The sequence below is a fragment of the Oratosquilla oratoria genome, chromosome 34, assembly GCF_046742065.1.
Source record: "Oratosquilla oratoria isolate Oo_2021 chromosome 34, ASM4674206v1, whole genome shotgun sequence".
Taxonomy (NCBI): Eukaryota; Metazoa; Arthropoda; class Malacostraca; order Stomatopoda; family Squillidae; genus Oratosquilla; species Oratosquilla oratoria.
Window position 1 is genome coordinate 19096220 of NC_134810.1, and position 21310 is coordinate 19117529.

Consider the following 21310-nt stretch of genomic DNA (forward strand, 5'->3'; position numbering starts at 1 on the left):
ATGCATGCATGCATGCATGAATGAATGAATGAATGAATAAACAAATAAATAATAAATAAATAAACAAATAGATGAAAATAAAAAATAATGGCTTGCCGCAACTGACAGAGCTTACCTTGCTGGTTTCTCACTTTTCATTTCATGATTTTTTTTTTTTTCACGGAAAAAAAAAAAAGTAATTTACGTGAGGTTTTTAGCCATGGCTAAGAGCTGCAGTGCGAAGAACAAATATCGGGAACCACTGTTTTAGGAAGCACAGTTCCCATTTGGAGATTAAGCCCAGCCGTCGAGCAACTTCCTTCGGTTTCTGCGAGTGTTTTTCCAACTCCGGTCGGACCCAACTCACTGGTGACGCGGCTCGTCAGCGCGGGGTTCAAATGAGCGTGCGTGTGTTCGTGCGTATTCCGACTGAGATCTTGTTCTCTTCCTCGTCCTGACTTATGTCTGTCAGTCGACTCCGGGATGTCCCCTCAGTATCTAGTCTTTCTGGGGTTGCTAGCCACGGGCCCCGGCTGGCTGCCTGGTCCTCAGGCAGTGGCTCTGGTCTTTAATTACAAGAACTACGTCAACGCTATCCTAAAAGGAGGAGTGATTGGCACGCTGATGGAAGGTACGTCTCATTTATTTTCCTCCTTCATCGCTCTTTTTTTTCTTCTTCTTTTCCTATCGATGTCAGAGAACATACTTCTTTATTTCCTTTCTTTTTTTGAACGGCAAAGGATGAAGATATATTCGATTTTTTTTTTTTTTTTTACCTTTTAGAGCAGAAACTAGGGAGGGTGGAGAGAAATAACTCTCCATGGCAAATGGAGAATAAGGTGGTTCATTAACATGTGGCTAAAGATTGTCCTAAGGTGAACAAAGTTGCCTGTCGTTAGGTCAAACGAGTCCTATTAGATTTTATCTGCATTGTATCGCGACCCATCCATGGGATTTTATAAATTACGAAATGCAATAGGTCTCGATCTATCCCTGGGTTGCAATAATTCATACACAGGGCCGCAAGGATGGAGGAAGTCTAGTGGAATCTGCTGACTTCCAGTCCTCAAAACAGTTACTGTATAATATGTGTCAATGTGACAAGTAGAAATAAAAAAACAAAATTATAATTTAAGACATGATATTGAAACTCAAAATGTGCCAAAAAAGAAATAATCACGATTTTCTTAAAACCATGCACTTTAATGCTCGTAGTATCAGGAAATATTTTTCAAGAAATACAGGCGTATGTCAAAAGCGAAAATCTTGATATGATAGGAATAACGGAGACGTGGTACAGAGTTCGAAGTTGAATTTAATATCGCGGGATTTAAACACTTTCATCAGGATAGAAACCTCAAGAGAGGTGGGGGTGTTCTGTTGTACGTTAAAAACAATGTCCATGCTTGTGTTTTAGAGAAAGTGAAACAGGATACATATGATTAGTTTGTGGGTTGAGTTAACCCAAACAAATGGACAAAACATTAATGTAGGTGTAATATATAGGTCAAAGACATTATCATTAGCAGACGAAAAACTGTTATTTCAAGAACTGTTTAGTTTCTGCAACCGGGATTTATTGATAATGGGTGATTTCAATTTTACTGACATTGATTGGATGACCCTTGAACATGGCCATATAGGTAGTCGCTTGATTGATTTTCTTGGTGACAATTACTTATTTCAGCATGTAAAAGAGCCCACAAGATATGGAAACTTACTCGATCTATTGATCACTAGCCTCGAAATCATGGTAACTGATGTAGAAGTCGGTGAAACTGTTGCAAATAGCGATCACAACTTAGATTCAAACTACTAATTTTTTTTAGAATAGATACTTGTGTTTCTATAATACCCGATTTCAGTAAAGCTCAGTTCATAGGACTACGTCAGGAGCTTCAGCTTACAGATTGGGAGGGAAAATTAAGCGAAAGACCTGTAGATCAGATGTGGGAAATGTTTCAAAATACGCTCACTAAGATGATTCATACTTGCATTCCTTTTAAGGACAGACGTCCCCCAAATCAGGCTCGCCCAAAGTGGCTCGACAAAGAAACTGAAAAAAGTATTGCTAGAAAGAGACAGGCTAATAAGAGATATAAGTGTTCGGGTGCATCTAATGACTATGAAAGTTATGTATCAATACAGAAAGATTTAAAAAAGACAATAAAAAAGAAAAGAAAACGACAATACAAAGTGAATATCGCTGATAAATCCAAAGAGAATCCCAAAGAATTCTATAGTTACATTACAGATAAAAAGGTTGTTAGGAATCACATTGGTCCACTATTTTTTGCTGATGGTCAACTTGAATATTCAAATGAAGGAATGTGTAATATTTTAAACAATTATTTTAGCTCGGTATTCATAAATGAAGCACCTCAAAGTGAACTCCAAACTGAAACCTGTGAAAAGACTAGGGTAAACTTCCTCATTACGGTATATATAACAAAAGAAAAGGTGGATAGAGAAACTCATACATACATACATATACCAAGGCTTTTTCCCCCCTTACCAGGGGGGTAGCCAAAAAGGACAAGGCACAAAAACATTCCCACCCATTTCATCCCCGAAAACACTCCACACCCCTCCACCCTCCCTCCCATCTTAGCACCTCCTAGATGACGGGTCATCCCTGCACCCTGTCCACTGCCCTGGGTCAGAAGCAGAGTCGCAGGACACAGCACATCCACAGCAAGGCCGCTTCATTAAATCGGCGACCCCCCCTCTCCGTCCCCCCATATAAAGGAGAGGACGGGGAGAATTCCCTTCGGGCTGCGTCAAAATTTTTTGCTCACACACACTACCTCACCCCCATTCCCCAGTCCAATCCACCTCATGCATCACAACATTTTCCATATACAACCATTCTCCATTCACCCCTGTCTTCTGTCCTCCCCCGTCCTTCCTCAACCGACATTCCCCTCTTCCCCAAAGCCCCCTTCACCCCATCCATCCATCTCATCCTAGGACGTCCCCTCATGTTCACTCCCTCCACATCTGCCTTCCAAACCTCCTTTACTAGTCTTTCTTCACTCATTCTTTCCATGTGTCCAAACCATCCTAATACTCTTTCATCCACCCTATCTCCCAGCTCCCTTTCCACCCCTGTTCTCCTCCTCACTTCCTCATTTCTCACTCTATCTAGCCTAGTAACCCCCATCATACTTCTCAGACACTTCATCTCAAACACATTCAAGTTCCTTCTCTCTTCCTCTCTCATGTTCCATGTTTCTGCCCCATACAGTGCTGTTGGCACAATCACTCCTTCATACAGTCTCCTCTTAGTATCCATTCCCAGATTCCTATTCCTCATTACACTTTTTAAACCACCAAGGCATTTACTCGCTTCTCTCAATCTACATTCTACCTCCACCTTCACTCCACCTTTCCCTGCCACATTTGCACCCAAATATCTAAAACTATCCACTTCCTCCAGTTGCTCTCCCTTAATGCTAACTTCCAGATTACTGCCACTTTCACCCCTTGTACATCTCACCACCTTACTTTTACCCACATTTATCTTTAGCTTTCTTCTATCACACACTCTCCCAAACTCTGTCACCAACTTCCTCAATCCCTCCTCCGATCCTGCCACAAGCGCAGTGTCGTCCGCAAACAACAGCTGGCTCACCTCCCACTTTTCTCCATTTTCCTTAACCATCTCCAATCCCTGACCCACTACCCTTGCATTCACCTCTTGCACCACCCCATCCATGTATAAGTTGAACAGCCAGGGTGACATAACGCATCCCTGACGAAGTCCCACCTTTACCTCAAACCACTCACTCTTTCCATTTCTAATCCTGACACAAGCTCTACTACTCTCATAAAAACTCTTGACAGCTCCTAGAAGCTTTCCTCCTATCACGTATATCCGCATAACCTCCCACAGTGCCTTTCTGTCTACCCTGTCATAAGCCTTTTCCAGATCCATAAAGGCCCAGAAAACATCCTTCCCCTTTCCTATAGCTTTCTCACATATCTGTCTTACCACAAAGATCTGATCTACACAACCTCTACCTGTCCTAAACCCACACTGTTCCTCACCAATTACTCCTTCTGTTCCTCTCCTAATCCTCTCAATCAAGATCCTCCCATAAGCCTTCCCAACTACACTTAACAAGCTAATCCCTCTGAAACTACTACATTCACACTTGTCCCCCTTTCCCTTGTAAAGTGGAACTATACATGCACTCCTCCAGTCCTCTGGCACTCTACCCTCTCTCCAGCAAACATTAAATAACCTCACCAACCAGTCCACCATCACCATACCTCCTTTTTTAAGACATTCTGCATGGCATCCATCCAGACCAGGTGCCTTACCTGCTTTCATCATCTTAACAACTGCCTTCACTTCATCCTTCCTTATTTTTCCTCCATTTTCCTCACTCCTCACTCTCATTTTCTTAGCATTTCCCACTGCAGCTATCTCTCCCTCCCTATCCTCTTTCACATTAAGTAACTCCCTAAAATATTCTGCCCATCTTCCCCTTACTGCCTTCTCTTCCATTATCATCTCTCCATCTGCACCTTTTACCTTTTCTTCTCTACTTGATTCGCCTCCTCTTCCTCTCTTAATTTCTTTCCAAAACATCTTTTTATTACTTTCAAAATTTTCTGTCATATTCTTCCCCCATTTTACATATGCTCTCCTCTTTGCCTCCTTTACCTTTTTCTTTACTTCTCTTTTCTTTTCCCTGTACGTCTCATATGACTCCCTCGTCCTACTTTGTAACCAATCTGTGAAAGCTCGCTTCTTCTCTTCTACAACCTTCTTCATTTACTCATCCCACCATTCACTACCCTTCCTTCTATTTCCTCCTGACCTTCTTGTTCCACACACCATCCTTGCACACTTCGTGACTCCCTCCTTGAACCATCCCCATTCCTCCTCCACACCTACCTCCACTCTATCCTTCACTCCCTCCCACTCCTCCTTCAGCTCCCTCTTGTACTCCTTCTCCTTTTCCTCTTCGTTTAGAGAGTTCACTCTAAGCACCTCCCTACCTTTTGTCCCTTTCCTCTTCCTCCATTTGTCCTCCACTCTCAACTTACCTTCCACCAGAAAATGATCTGATATTCCCCCACCCTCTCCCCTTAGCATATGAACATCCCTAACTCTTCCTATCATAACCCTATTTACCACTACATAGTCCATTAAAGCTCTATCTACCACCTTTCCCTCCACCACCCTCTCCCATGTGTACTTATGCTTGACTTTCTTCCGAAACACTGTATTTGCTATCATCAACTCTCTTTCTAGACACATTTCCACCATCAACTCTCCACTACGATTCTTTCCTGGAACTCCACATTTCCCAACCACTCCATCAATTGGCTCCTTTCCTACCCTAGCATTAAGGTCTCCCAGTACTATTACATTTACACTTCTCCCTAAACCCTCTATGCACTCATTTAAATCTATCCAAAAGGCCTCCCTTTCTTCTACACTCTTCTCACTGCCAGGCCCATATGCACTTACAAAAACCCACATCTCCTTTCCCAGTTTCACCTTCATCCACATTATCCTTGAGGAAACCTCCTTCCACTCCACTACACGTTTACCTATCTCTTCACTTACTAGTATAGCCACCCCTTCCCTCCCTCGCCCTCTCTTCACTCAAAGTTAATAAAACACCAGGGCCTGACGGTTGGCATCCAAGAATCTTAAAGGAAATGAAAAATGAGATTCATTAGAAATTATTTTCAAGAAATCCATCATATTTCATTAGAAATTATTTTCAAGAAATCCATTATATCCGGAGATGTCCCAAAAGAATGGAAGCTAGCTAACGTTACTTCCACATTCAAAAAAAGGTGACAAAAATAAACCAAATAACTATAGGCCTATACGTTTGACTTCAATCGTAGGAAAAATAATGAAAACTATCATCAGAGGTGCTATCGAACATCATTTAGAAAGTAACCGTTTGATAAATGATAGCCAGCATGGTTTCAGACGGAAACGTTCTTGCATGACTAACTTACTCGAGTTCTACAACACAGTTATCTCGAATTATGACAAAATAAACAATATGGATTTAATATATCTAGACTTTGCAAAAACTTTTGATACCGTCCCCCACGAAAGACTACTTACTAAATTAGCTTCACACGGAATAAGTGATAATAAATTAAGTTGGACTAGTAATTGGTTGAATGATCGAAAACAGAGAGTTGTTTTAAATGGAAAAACTTCTAGATGGAATTTTTTTTACAAGTGGAGTTCCTCAGGGTTCCGTTCTTGGGTCACTTCTATTCATAGCATATATAAATGATATAGACCATGGACTAAAATCTACTGTTTCCAAATTTGATGATGATACAAAACTGTGCGGAATGGCAAATGATCACTTAAACCAATTAGATATTCAATAAGATTTAGATAAATTACAGTAAGGGTCTGAAAAGTGGCTAATGAAATTTAACACAAGTAAATGCAAGGTAATGCACATAGGTAAAAATAACAGTAAGTACGATTACAAGTTATTTGGAAATTCGTTAACAAAAGTGAATAGTGAAAAAGACCTCGGCGTAATTATCAGTAAGGATCTCAAATCATCCAAGCAGTGTATTTCAGCCTCTGAGAAAGCAAATAATATTCTAGGACTGATTGCGCGATCTTTTGACTTCAAAAGTCCATCACTCATTAACAAGCTATATAAATCGTTAGTTCGTCCACATTTGGAATATGCTGTTTCCGTATGGTCACCGAATCTCATAAGACATTGACAGACTGGAAAAAGTACGACGGCGAGCCACAAAACTGATTCCAAATATCAAAATAAATCATACGAAAATCGACTAAAACATATGAATCTGTTTTCCCTAAAAAAGCGTAGACTCAGAGGTGACTTGATACAGGTCTTTCAAAATCTAAAGGGAATTAACAACATCAAAAGTTACAAAATTTTCACATTGAATGAGAATCAGACAAGAAACAATGGTCTCAAACTGTCCGGAAATAGATTCAATTTGGAAGTGGGTAGAAACAACTTCGCCTACCGTGTAGTTAATGATTGGAATAAACTTCCTGCACAGGTAGTGCAATGTAGTTCAGTTCGAAGCTTTAAGATTCATTTAGATAAACACCTGAGCATGATGCTGTAATGATTATAATTTATCTTATATTATTTATTTTTGTTTTGTTATCATTTGTCTGTTTGATTCTCATTTATTATTAGTTATATGTCAATTTATTATTATTTACTATTTGCCTGTTTGTTTATCATTTAACTATACATATGCATTTATTTATGTATTTTATTTGTTATTTATATTATTATAGTCTTTATTTATTAATTTATCATTAATATGATTTTTTTCGCATCCGACCTAGATATGCGCTCGGGTGCACCTAATGACTATCAAAATTATGTAATAATACAGAGAGATTTAAAAGACAATAAAAAATTAAAACGACAATACGAAATGAATATCGATGATAAATCCAAAGAGAATCTCAAAGAATTCTATAGTTACATTATATATAAAAAAGGTTATTAGGAATCACATTGGTCCACTGTTATCTGCTGACGATCAACTTGAATATTCAAATGAAAGAATGTGTGATATTTTAAGCAACTATTTAAGCTGAATATTTGTAAACGAAGCACCTCAAAGTGAACTCCAAACTGAAGCCTGTGAAAAGTCTAGGGTGAAATTTCTACTGTAAATATAACAAAAGAAAAGATTAAACGGTGTATAAAAAAACCCTCAAAGTTAATAAAACACCAGGGTCTGACGGCTGGTATCCAAGAATCTTAAGGAAATGAAAAATGAGATTGTTGTTCCATTAGAAATTATTTGCAAGAAATCCATCATATCCGGAGATGTTCCAAGAGAATGGAAGCTAGCTAACGTTACTCCCATATTCAAAAAAGGTGACAAAAAGAAACCAAATAACTACAGGCTTATAAGCTTGACTTCAATCGTAGGAAAAATGATGGAAACTATCATCAGAAATGCTATCGAACATCATTTTGAAAGTGACTGTTTGATAAGTGATAGCCAGCATGGATTTAGACCCAAAGAGGGGCAATTTGATTTTTAGGTGTTTTGGTAATCAAAGTCTATGTTTTTGTGATCTATTAGCCGTAACATTCCAATGAATAAAAATGTAGCAATCACACATTTACTTCATTCATTATTCTGTCTTCGATTTTCAAATTACCCCCGATTGTACTACCAATTTGTTGCTCAGAACTTTGTCTTTTGTTTATTTCATTTTTCTTTTCCATGGATGTCATGTTGTTTTGAAGTTTGTTTATGTCTATGATTTAACAAACTTTAACTTTAAATTTTAAGTAGAAAATAAAATGTTAAAAATTAAATCAAAGTATTGGTGTTTTAAGCTTCTTCACCTGAAACGGAGTTAATTTTTTGAATAAGAATTATATATCACCATATGGGAGGGCGTAAGGATTCTAGAGTTGATTAGGTGGGGCATGGCAAAAAAGAAAAAAAAAAGTTAGGAAACACTGATTTAGACGTATACCTTCTTGCGTGACTAATTCGACAACACAGTCATCTCGAATTATGGCAAAAGAAACAATATATATTTTATAAATCTAGATTTTGTAAAAGCTTTTGATGCCGTCCCCCACGAAAGACTACTTACTAAATTAACTTTACACGGAATAAGTGGTATTCTATCAAGTTGGACTAGTAATTGGTTTAACGATCGAAAACAGAATTGTTCTAAATAGCAAAACTTCTAGATGGAAAAATGTTACGAGTGAGTCACTTCTATTCATAGTATATATAAATGATATAGATCATGGACTAAAATCTATTGCCTCAAATTTGCTGATGATACTCGAACAAAACTGTGCGGAATGACAAATGATAATTTAAACCAATTAGATATTCAATAATATTTAGATAAACTACAGCAATGGTCTGAAAAGTAGCTAATGAAATTTAACACGAGTAAAGGCAAGGTTATGCACATAGGTAAAAATAACAGTAAGTACGATTACAAGTTATTTGGAAATTCGTTAACAAAAGTGGACAGTGAAAAGGATCTCGGTGTAATTATCAATAACGATCTCAAATCATCCAAGCAGTGTATTTCAACCTCTGAGAAAGCAAATAAGATTCTAGGACCGATTGCACGATCTTTTGACTTCAAAAGTCCATCTTTCATTAACAAGCTATATAATTCGTTAGTTCGCTCACATTTGGAATATGTTGTTTCCGTATGGTCACCAAATCTCATTAAAGACATTGACAGATTGGAAAAAGTATAACGGCGAGCCACAAAACTGATTCCAAATATCAGAGGTGACTTGATACAGGTCTTTAAGATTCTGAAGGGAATTGACATCAAAAGTGACAAAATTTTCACAGTGAATGAAAACTCGACAAGAAATAATGGTCTCAAACTGTCAGGAAATAGGTTTAATTTGGAAGTGGGTAGAAACAATTTCGCCATCCGTGTAGTTAATGAATAGAATAAACTTCCTGCAGAGGCAGTGCAATGTAGTTCAGTTCGAAGCTTTAAGACTCGTTTAGATAAACACCTAAGCAATATGCTGTAATGCCAGCCATTTATTTTATATTATTTGTTTATTTTTTGTTATTATTTGTCTGTTTGTTTATTATTATTTGCTTGATTTTCTTTTATTATTATTTGTCAATTTATTATTTACTATTTACCTGTTTGCTTATTATTTAACCATACCTATACGTTTATTTATTTTATTTATCATTATTCATATTATTATCTTTTTTTACTAATTTATTTACTTATCTATCATTATTACAATTTTTTCGCATCCGACCTAGTTATGGACAAAAAATGTCTGCTGTCGGCATGCTCCTCCTTTGCATAATTTTCTAGTGGCAGCAATAGATTGCAGCAAAGCGTACAAAACGTCCCCCTTTATATTGCTATCATTCATGACAAGGTTGAGGTATGAATACGTAAAGTACCACTCAAATGAATGTGTATGACATCCCATTTTAACTTGTTAATAGTTACATTTGAATATGTTTATGTTGGGTAGGAGAAACGATACATTTCCCACATCAAACTTCTCAAGCATTTTCTTTTCTTTCTTACATAATGCAGCTGTGTGATCACTGCAGTTATAGTAGAAATTATTATGACTACACAGCTCGTCATTATGATGGTGGATGGGGCTGTGACTCTACTCATATCACGGACTAGCCTCTGTATTTGAGTTGATGTATCAAATTTCGGCCATTATTTGAACAGTTCCTCAGTCCAATATCTAGTATGACTATTTTGCCTTTTAAATTGACTTTTCGCTTCACAACGACAAACGAAACGGTGAGGTGTAAAACTATTTAATTCACACGACATAAAAATATACAATTTACCTTAGTCTGGTGTATATGGGATATGCGCAACACAGTGCCAACGGCAAATGCCAGTTTATCATGAATATAAACCTAACCTAACTCTATTTTTGGAAAACTCCTAGACCCTCTTATGCCTTTACTTTTCTTTTTTTCTTTTTATTATTATTTTTTCAGGAATATCCCCTGTAGAGCTACAGGTAGCAGGATTCCTAGTCCTATCCCCGTCCCGTTTTTTGTCGCCTCACACGACTCAAGTGGGAAGACTTGGTGGCAGCATTCTTTTCCCCCACCACAGGGTTAGGCGAAAGAAAGGAAATGAATATTCAGAGAAATGGTACAGGACAGTAACAAGGGGTTGGGGAACAGCATAACGGAGGGACAGTCGCAGTATAATAAAAGTATCATCATTTCTCTATGAACAGAGTAATCCTGTATCACAGACAAAATTATATGTGACTCTGGTCCGTAGGGGCGCCCCATATAGACCTTAAAGTATCAACTGCATGCTACTTTGCCACAATAACATGCAGCCAATGCCCCAGACGGGGGTATTGAGAGAGGAGTGGGAGGGAGTGAAGGATAGAGTAGAACTAGAAGTGGAGGAGGAATGGGGATGGTTCAAGGAGGAAGTCATAAGGTGTGCAAAGATGGTGTGTGGAACAAGGAGGATGGGAGGAAATAGAAGGAAGGGTAGTGAGTGGTGGGATGAAGAAGCAAAGAAGGGTGTAGAAGAGAAGAAGCAGGCTTTCATAGATTGGTTACAAATTAGGACGAGGGAATCATATGAGAAGTACAAAGTAAAGAGAAGAAAAGTAAAGCATAAGATAAAGGAAACAAAGAGGAGAGCAGATGTGAAATGGAGTAAGAGTATGACAGAAATTTTTGGAAGTAATAAAAAATGTTTTGGAGAGAAATTAAAAGAGGAAGAGGAGGCGAATCAAGTAGAGAAGAAAAGATAAAAGGTGCAGATGGAGAGATGATAATGGAAGAGAAGGCAGTGAGAGGAAGGTAGGCAGAGTATTTTAGGGAGTTGCTAAATGTGAAAGAGGATAGGGAGGGAAAGGTAGTTGCAGTGCAACTGGTAAGGCAACTGGTCTGGATGGATGCCTTGAAGAATGTCTGAAAAAAGGAGGTACAATGACGGTGGACTGGCTGGTGAGGTTATTTAATGTTTGTTTAAGAGAGGGTAGAGAGCCGGAGAACTGAAGGAGTGCCTGTATAGTTACATTTTACAAGGGAAAGGGGGACAAATGTGAGTGTAGTAGTTTGAGAGGGATTAGCTTGTTAAGTGTAGTTGGGAAGGCTTATGGGAGGGTCTTGATTGAGCAGATTCGTAGAGGAACAGAGGGAGTAATTGGTGAGGAACAGTGTGGGTTTAGGAAGGTAGGGGCTGTGTAGATCAGATTTTTGTGGTAAGACAGATATAAGAGAAAGCCATAGGAAAAGTTAAGTGGTGTTTTTTGGGCTTTTATGAATTTGGAAAAGTTTTATGACAGTGTAAACAGGAAGGCACTGTGGGAGGTATTGCAGATATATGGGATAGGAGGAAAACTGTTAAGAGCAGTCAAGAGTTTCTATGAGAGTAGTAGAGTTTGTGTTAGGATTAGAAATGGAGAGAGTGAGTGGTTTGAGGTAAAGGTGGGACTTTGTCAGGGATGTGTTATGTCACCCTGGCTGTTCAACTTATACATGGATAGGGTGGTGCGAGAGGTTAATGCAATGGTAGTGGGTCAGGAATTGGAGATGGTTAAAGAAAATTGAGAAAAGTGGGAAACAAGCCAGTTGTTGTTTGCTGACGACACTGTGCTTGTAGCAGTATTGAGGAAGTTAGTGACAGAATTTGAGAAGGTGTGTGAAAGAAGGAAGTTGAAGATAAATGTTGGTAAAGGTAAGGTGATGAGATGTACAAGGGGAGAGAGTGGCAGCAGACTGAAAGTGAGTATTAAAGGAGAGCGACTGGAGGAAGTGGATAGTTTTAGATACTTGGGTGCGAATGTGGCAGAAAAAGGAAGATTGGGGGGTGGAGGTAGAATGTAGATTGAGAGCAGCGAGTAAAAGCCTTGGGGGATTTAAAGTGTAATGAGAAATAGATATTTGGGAATGGATGCTAGGAGGAGATTGTATGAGTGATTGTGCCGACAGCACTGTACGGGGCAGAAACATGGAACATAAGAGAGGAAGAGAAAAGGAGTTTGAATGTGTTTGAGATGAAATGCCTGAGAAGTATGATAGGGGTTACTAGACTAGATAGAGTGAGAAATGAGGAGGTGAGGAGGGGAACAAGGGTGGAAAGGGAGTTGGGAGATAGGGTTGATGAAGGAGTATTAGGATGGTTTGGATACATGGAAAGAGTGAGTGAAGAAAGATTAGTAAAAGAGGTGTGGAAGGCAGAGGTGGAAGGTGAGAGCATGAGGAGGCGACCTAGGATGAGATAGATGGATAGGGTAAAAGGGACATTGGGAGAGAGAGGAATGTCTGTTAAGGAAGGACGGGAGAGGACAAAAGATAGGGGTGAATGGAGAAAGGTTGTGTATGGAAGATGCTGTGATGCATGAGGGGGAGTGGGTGGGGATGGGGGGTGAGGAGCTATGTATGAGAAATAAATTGACGCAGCCTGAAGGGATTTCTCCCCGTGTTCTCCTTTTCTGCGTGAGGGGACGGAGGGGGGGGGGTCGCCGAATTAATGACCCAGGGCAGTGGACAAGAAACAGGGATGACCCGTCATCCAGGAGGTGCCAAGATAAGATGGAGGGAAGAGGGTAGAGGGGAGTATAGTATGTAGGGGATGGAATGGGTGGGAGTGGTTTCTATGGGTTTGTTTTTTTGGCTACCTCCCGTGTAAGGGGGGAAAAGAGCCTTTGGCATATGTATGCATGTACCTCTATTTGCCTGGCTTCACACAATCTATTCACTTCTTTATTTTTGTGTGAAGAAGGCTTACAAATGATCAGTTTCTAGTTATCTAACATAAAAGAACACCTACAATAATGAGGACGCTACTTCGCGTCATCATTCATGGCGACCTCTGACCTCGGACAGAGGTGCCCGAGTTGTGTATTCCTCCGCCGCTGGTTTGTAAGTCCTCCTGTAACTGGGACACTCACATGAGAAAAAGACTAATTCACGTTTAAATCTTATTATCTAATTTAAGATAACCTACTAATTGGTTGAATTTAACATCAATAGGCATTTTCATTAAGGATGTCGAGCAAATATGGCTCGTGCTACAATGTGGCTTATGGCGCCATATTCGCGTCTCTTTCTGTCAGTGACGCGTCATTGAACATGCCACTTATCTCATTGCATCACACAAACACAACCAAATGATTACAATGAATCAACTACGCCGGCGGCATTCTGCTCGGGTATATCTAGCAATCTTCTACACGCACTACACAATACATTCACACCGAAACATTCAGATCACAATGCGAGTTCTTCAGCAAGTACAGGGGTCCCCAGTACTAGCTGATAACGTGAGGGAACGAGGAACTGACCAACCACATCGTACTATTGATATTCTTGATTCACGCAATCACTGGTTGGTCGTTTACGAGTGGCAGAGAAACAGCGTCGCAAAACGCGATGTTTGGGAATTTTCGTACCAGAATATCAGATGAGACACAACGATCGTCGCGTCCCCACCCTATCGCCTGACCACTCTTAGCCAAGGGGTTCTTCTAGACTCTAGAGGAACTTCACATCCTCCTTCTCTCTCTCTCTCTCTCTTTCTCTCCTTCCCGATCTCCCTTACTCTTTCCTTCACTCCTCTCTTTTCCTGTCTCCCTCTCTCCTTCCCTTTCTCCCTCTCCTTCCTTTTTTTCCCTCTCCTCCTTCCCCTGGTGGAATCAATAGAAGTGAAAGAGAGAGAGAGAGAGAGAGAGAGAGAGAGAGAGAGAGAGAGAGAGAGAGAGAGAGAGAGAGAGAGAGAAAGAGAGAGAGAGAGAGAGAGAGAGAGAGAGAGAGAGAGCAAGCGTTGGTTACGAGGATGGACAAGAGTTACAATTACCGATAGGAAAGTTTTCGCGCGACGGGGTGGGGGTCGCGTGTCGTGCCGTCTGTATCGATCCCGGGGGCGCGGCCCTATCTCTCTTTCGATCACGTGAGGTAACGAGGAATTAAACAAGGATATCGTACTGTCGGTATTCTTGATCTAAGTAAACCCTAATGACGAACTCCGGACAGGGCTTTTCACGAATATATATATATATATATATATATATATATATATATATATATATATATATATATATATATATATATATATATATACATACATACATAAATATATATAGATATACATGCATGAATGCATAGGTACGTACATACATATACACACTACTAATGACCCACTTTCGGAGAAGAATAAGCGAAAGTAAAAAGATCCGTATATTTCGATCACTAACTGTGATCCTCTTCAGCAGATGTGAATTACAGAGTGGAGAACAACAAGTATTTATACAGAAGTAGTGAGGCAAGCAGGAAGGGACGGGGGCTCAGGTCACGTGTCCGGCGTTGCATGGACATTGGTGGATTTTGTCTACTGCTAATGTAGAAGGTAGCATTTTATTTATTGCTAAGGAAGTTATACAATCTAGTGACCTATGGCCAATGGTGACCTATGGCCAATGGTGACCTATGGCCAATGGTCACCAGATTGTATAACTTCCTTAGCAATAAATAAAATGCTACCTTCTACATTAGCAGTAGACAAAATCCACCAATGTCCATGCAACGCCGGACACGTGACCTGAGCCTCCGTCCCTTCCTGCTTACCTCACTACTTCTGTATAAATACTTGTTGATCGAAATATACGGATCTTTTTACTTTCGCTTATTCTTCTCCAAAAGTGGGTCATTAGTATTATTTTACCAATGTGCTACGACATTACTTTGTTGTGACATACATACGTATATACAAACTTACATACGCGCATGTATAGATATATAGATACAAGCATGCATACATACATACGTACAGCATATGCATACGGTAACGGACAAAGGGCGGTGGAGTTGTGTAACCTTATTTGTTTCCTATTCGCATTTGAAAAGACCCTAAAATTTACCCATTATGGACTCTTCCAAAATTGTTTTCCCATCATCTGTGCCATGCACAGCGCCTTCTTATTTATCCAATTACGTAATAATATCGTCCGCTTCCTCTGGCAAATAATGTTTTAAAACTTCGAAAGCTTCCGGAATTTCATTCGATATAGGAAATGCCAAGGCAAATAAATGCCGTATAATTAAACTAAAGTTTTCATCATTGCTATAGCTAATTGATAATCTTCTTGACTGTTTATGGATAGGTCATGATTTGACGTCCTGTAGCTAAAATGCGTGCGTGTGCGCGTGTGCACGCTGGACACCCAAGGGATTGAATATTTCATTCAATCATCTTGCAACAAACATATACTTGCTTTCCTCTTCCGTTCAAGTAACTTGCGCCCTTGACTTGCCTCTCAACTTGCCCCGTGTAAACGAGGCTTAAGCACTGTCCTAAACGGAAAAAAGACGTTAGTAAATTCGCTTTAGATACTTGAATTGAAATAAATTCTAAATCTCATGTTATGGATTGTGGGTTCAAATTAATTCAATTATTGTCAGCGACGTCAGTCAAATCTTCAAACTAGAGTTTATGTATGACCGCACTCTTTCCTGTCATTAGACAAGTGGGAAGAGCCTACAGTTTCCATATTGTATAGGTGCGTGGTTGCGTAAAGTTGGTCAAATAATGCAGGAACTTTTAAAAGTACCATCCATAAATATGAGTCTTCTTGATAATCTCTGCAGATTTATGGCTATAGTGAATACTCAAATTCGGTCTTCCTCTACAGTAGAATCTCTTGTCAAAAATAAATTGCTATTTAATGTAAGTATTAGTTCTGGCGGAATGTTGATTTCTTCTAGTAAACGTCGGTTCCGATGAACGCTAACAGCACCTAATCCGCGAGTCTTTCTTAGCACACTCTTCGAAGGCAGATGTGATATAATATTTTGAGGGGTAGAAATGGTACTTGATAGAATAATTGGACATGGGCAATCGCTTGCAGATTATGTTTGTATTTTCACCTCGTGTAGATTTTTGTGACACAAGCAGCACTGGCACAAAGAACGGGATTGTGATCCACATTTTTTTTAAAGTAAATGCTGTCAACCTAAAACTTTAGTAATTGCTCTACCTTTGCAGATATCTTGTTTGTAAAATTCGTAGCACCAGTGAAAAGAGAAATATCCACGTACGTTGATTTTGACTTTTTCTTTTTTGAGAAAGAATCGCTTCACAAGTTTCTTCCATTTCGACGGGAATTCTATGACGAAAATTTTCAAAAGTATATGAGAGGTTCAGACTATCCAGTGAGAATTGAAAAAGTGTTAAGAGATACACGTAAATGACCAAAGAGCTCATATCATCATTGTTCGGTGTTTTGACAAGGATAGGCTTAAATATCTTTTATGTCAGGATTTTGGCTGTCCGGATTTTGAGTTTGTCGGTCTCTTGATTTGCAGGGATGTTGGCAGTCGGGGTGATGGGTGTCGGAATTATTACAGTCTGAAGGCCGACATCAGACATTTCGGACCAAAACGAGTTTGGATAAAAGATACTTAGGTGTTCACATAAGAGGATACTTTGGACCACATTACATCCAATTGCACAGGCTGGAGGCTCATTCCATTTCATGACAACACGGCAGGGGAAATTGTTTCTACCTGCATCTACGTAACGTAATCTGACAGCTCAAGACCATTGTTTCTCCCCCTTTTTTGTAATCAATGTGAAGATATTTTTAAATGTTGGTGATATCAATGCGTTTTAAAGTCTTCAATGTTTTATTTCCCCCCTAGTCTCCTTTCTTCTTTTTTTTAATTGTTTTTGTACAAGCCGCGGGCTTTGCCCTCCCCGGCTTCGTCGGGAGCTTGGCTGCACAAACAGCGGCCTACGGCCGCAGCTAATCCCACGATAGGGATCCCATGCTGGGGATCCCGTGTTGGGGTTCCGCCCTGAAGCCGAGAAAAACGCGAAGAAGAAGAAGAACGCGAAGAAGAATACGAAGAAGAAGAAGAAGAAGAAGAAGAAGAACGCGAAGAAGAAGAACGCGAAGAAGAAGAACGCGAAGAAGAAGAACGTGAAGAAGAACGTGAAGAACGCGAAGAAGAAAAACGTGAAGAAGAAGAAGAACGCGAAAAAGAATAATAACAACAATAATAGTAATAATAATAATAATAATAATAACAATAATAATAATAATAATAATAACAACAAGAAGAAGAAGAAGATGAAGAAGAACGCGAAGAAGAACGCAAAGAAGAAGAACGCGAAGAAGAAGAACGCCAAGAAGAAGAACACCAAGAAGAAGAACGTGAAGAAGAAGAACGCGAAGAAGAACGCGAAGAAGAACGTGGAAAAAGAGAAGAAGATATCTATGTTATCAATACTTACAGACCCCCCTCTCCCAGACATGTAACATTTTTAAAATGTGTCACCTTTGAAATGGTTTAATTTTTATTATTAGTAGAGGATTTCTTCCTTACGTCCTGCATGAGTTTTGTGGCTCACCGCAGCACTCCTTCCAACCTCTCAATGTCTTTAATGAGCTCTGGTGACTATACAGAAAGAGCATATCCAAAGTATGGTCGCACCACAACTGGATTTTACCAATACCAGTAATCTCTTTGATTTCTCTGAGGAAGAAATACAATGCTTAGATGATTTGAGGTTGAAACTAATAACTACAATAAGATCTTCACCACATTGGCTAGTTTTTCTAAACACCTCGGTACTGTTCTCCATCGGTAGTTTTATTTTGTAGTGTCGCAGGATAGCATCGGGTGTGTTTGTAGTTGCGAGTGCTACTTGAGGAAGGGCACTTTTTCTCCACCAAAACTAGTTTTGTTTTATCATGAACATTGCTACTTTAGTGAAAATTATCGTGTATGCAGTAGTGTTCTGATAACCTCAGTCCCTGAAATTAGGATATAAAGACAACACGATGTAGTGTAAGGTATGCGGCAAAAAATATTTATGGCCGGCCATCTGGAGTTCTTGGTAGTTGGGTGAGGGTGGGGGGTGTAGTTGGAGGTGGGTGGTGCTGAGTTCATGGAACCCAGCAGGGCTGCCGTTTCGTAGAATTTTGTACCAAAACGTAGAAAAATAGCGGCATGTGGCAACTGCACAAGGACATGAGAATTTTTTTTTCTACATATCAGCGGGCTGTTCAAAACATTAAAAAACTCAAACTTTTGTTTTAAAATCATAGAACTAATTATCAAATAACAAATGGTACATCAAAATATGACTTTCATTGGTAATTGTGTTACTTATAAAATATTGTACCCCAAAAGATACGTTTTTACGGTGTAGAAAAAATTCTACGCTAAAGTTTCAGCTTTCTTTTAGCGATAATAATAATAATAAAAAAAATCATATCTCACTGAATATGTAAGGGCATGGGGGCCTTATATACATTCAAGAATAAAAAAACTAGAACCAACATTTTGTCAGTTTGACAAGTATATCTTGCTATGAAAGTCTGCACACGCCCGAGAAAAATGTATGCCCCGGTATGGCAACACTCCCATTCTAAACGGCAGTGTAGAAAACGCGGCAACCGTGGTACCTAGCCAGGTTGCGAGAACATTCTACAGCGGAGGACTAAACGACGTTGCAAATCCGCATGTCAGCCGGGCCGTGGAATAGTTGAAGGTGTCCCAGCCATCAAAGAACATAAGCAGTTGAACACGGCTGTTCTCAAGGATAGCAACGATGTAAGCATCTTGAAGTCAGAGAAAGAGCTTGTTCGAAATGACCAGGTTCTCCTCCGCGAATATAATGCAGCTGTGTTTTCTATCTTGAAAACTGCTCTTTCTTTTACATTTTACCTTTGTGCCTTCCACGTGATCGCATTGCTGAGCACTTGTTCTCTCTCAGAATTGTATCACATGTGATTACACAATTGTAAGAACTACGTCTTTTATGTAGGAAATATAGTGGCCACCCAGTTTTTGTATGGGAAATGTGCTAGATATCTGTTTGTGTGTAGGGAGCATGACCGCCTATGTTTCGGTAATGTCGCAGTACCCTACCTACCCTAGCTTTTGTAGTTTTATTGGCGTGACTATGCCTTGTATTTGCCTTAGCATTCTCGCCGTATAGGAGTTCTTTGGCTGGCGCCTCGTTCCATATTGTGAGAGTCCATAGGGGATTTCTTTCGCTCGGAAAGAACCTGCTAGACTCAAGAGTTAAATCCTTCCTCCTTTCCTGAAGATACCAAGGAGATGAGTGAAATGATCTGGCGGCAACAAGTACCCCACCCCCCATCCCTTTCGTGACGGAAGGGGCTAAACAAGATGGGTTTAAGATCGTGCCGTGACTGGTACTTTATTCTTCTGCATGTTCGTTTCCTTGTTTTGTGTTCCTTATCTTGAGTGTCAACTGGAGATTTCTGATATCTCTTCCGCTCCGGTGTGAACTCGTAGAGTTGTATGAGCAACGAATTACCACTCTCGAGTCGGGCGAGGCCCAAACTCGGGGCGCTGTCTCCATTGCTATTAAAGATTAATTTCACGTTTGTTCCTGCGAAAGGGTTGCACGCACTTCTCCGAATTCTTTCACCCTTATTTATGACTATTTGTAAATTGATTCCGTCCGCCGCTGGGCGATTTTATTCAGCTGAGGATTAAGCAGCGCTATCCTGGAGGGCCCGGTGACGTAAGGGTAGTATGCACGCACGTACACTAACATGGACCACTTAGCAAAACTTATAAGGAGGCTCCTGTATGAAATTCTTTTACCTTTTTGCCGCCATGTGAACGCCATTGAAGATAATATGAAGGAACAGGAATATTCGTAGTATCTTTATGAAACTTATTATTAATATTTATCATCTTGTGTGACCGAACCAAATAAACTTAACCAACCCTTAAATATCATAACCAAGCCTGAACTACCTCAACTCAGTCACCATTTTTTTTTTTTCAATCCGATATTTCAATTCTGTCATGGTAATAGCAACGTCACAGCAGTGTTGTGGCGTGCAGTCCACTCAACTCCACAAAAATTGAAATAAAAAGAAAACAACACACACGTGAAATTCCCTAACTTCACTCTGAGTGGCTCCAGAATAAACCTAAAAACTACAATGGGAAACTAGATTCTACAACGTAAGTAAAATAAAAAAAGTCATTGTAAGGAATAAAATGGTCGTCACGCTTACGGAGCCATATGATAAACGGTCTCCAAAATGTACCAGACGCAGGTCAAAATGGCGGTTATCCTAGTCTATTATTTTCAAACTGGCATGCCTACTTCAAGGAGGTTACGCCCGAAGTCCTCATTTTGTAAACAATGTATACTCTAGAATTGTATTCTTAAGTTTATTCATAACTGTCTCTAGCGCTTCCCAATAAGATATATGTGTTTTCGGTAGATTAAAAGATGTTTCAATAATTGGCCAGGTAATCACAAAAATATTCAAAAACTGTCATTTGGGGGAAATTTCATCGTTTTGCCATTTGTGGTATATAATATTTCTAGTCATGATCAAGAAGTATGATTAAAAAAGGCTTGGGGACTACTGCTGCTAGATTGCATTCATTATGTATTGTTAGATTAGAGGCCTAGATTTGACCAAAATTGACTCCCAAATACTTGTATTGTTCTGCTTACTTTGATCAGCAATTCTCCAACTTCATGCTTGTAATTTTGCCGTCTACTTAACATCAACACTTTTGTCTTTTGACCATTCATCTATTCATTTATTAATTTATTTGATTTATTTACATATTTATTCATTTACTTGTTTATCATTTATTTCTTATTTATTCATTTGCTCATTTATTTGTCTATAATTTATTTATATATCTATTTATTTGTTCATTCATTTATTGATTGATTTAATTATTTATTGATTTAATTATTTATTGATTTATCTTTTTGTTATTTCATTTACATATTTATTTTTCTCTGTTTATCTTTATTACTCTTTCAGCTCACTTC

General features: G+C 39.2%; 1 protein-coding gene across 1 annotated transcript in view; it reads left to right on the plus strand.

Annotated features, from left to right (window-relative positions):
* The first annotated feature begins 397 nt into the window (after positions 1 to 397).
* Positions 398 to 21310, plus strand: part of LOC143018416 (uncharacterized) — a 42329-nt gene continuing 21416 nt past the window's right edge. The window contains exon 1 of the mRNA XM_076173773.1: positions 398 to 610. Coding sequence (XP_076029888.1) covers positions 463 to 610 — 148 coding nt within the window. The 5' untranslated portion in view covers positions 398 to 462. The remainder of the gene's footprint in view (positions 611 to 21310) is intronic.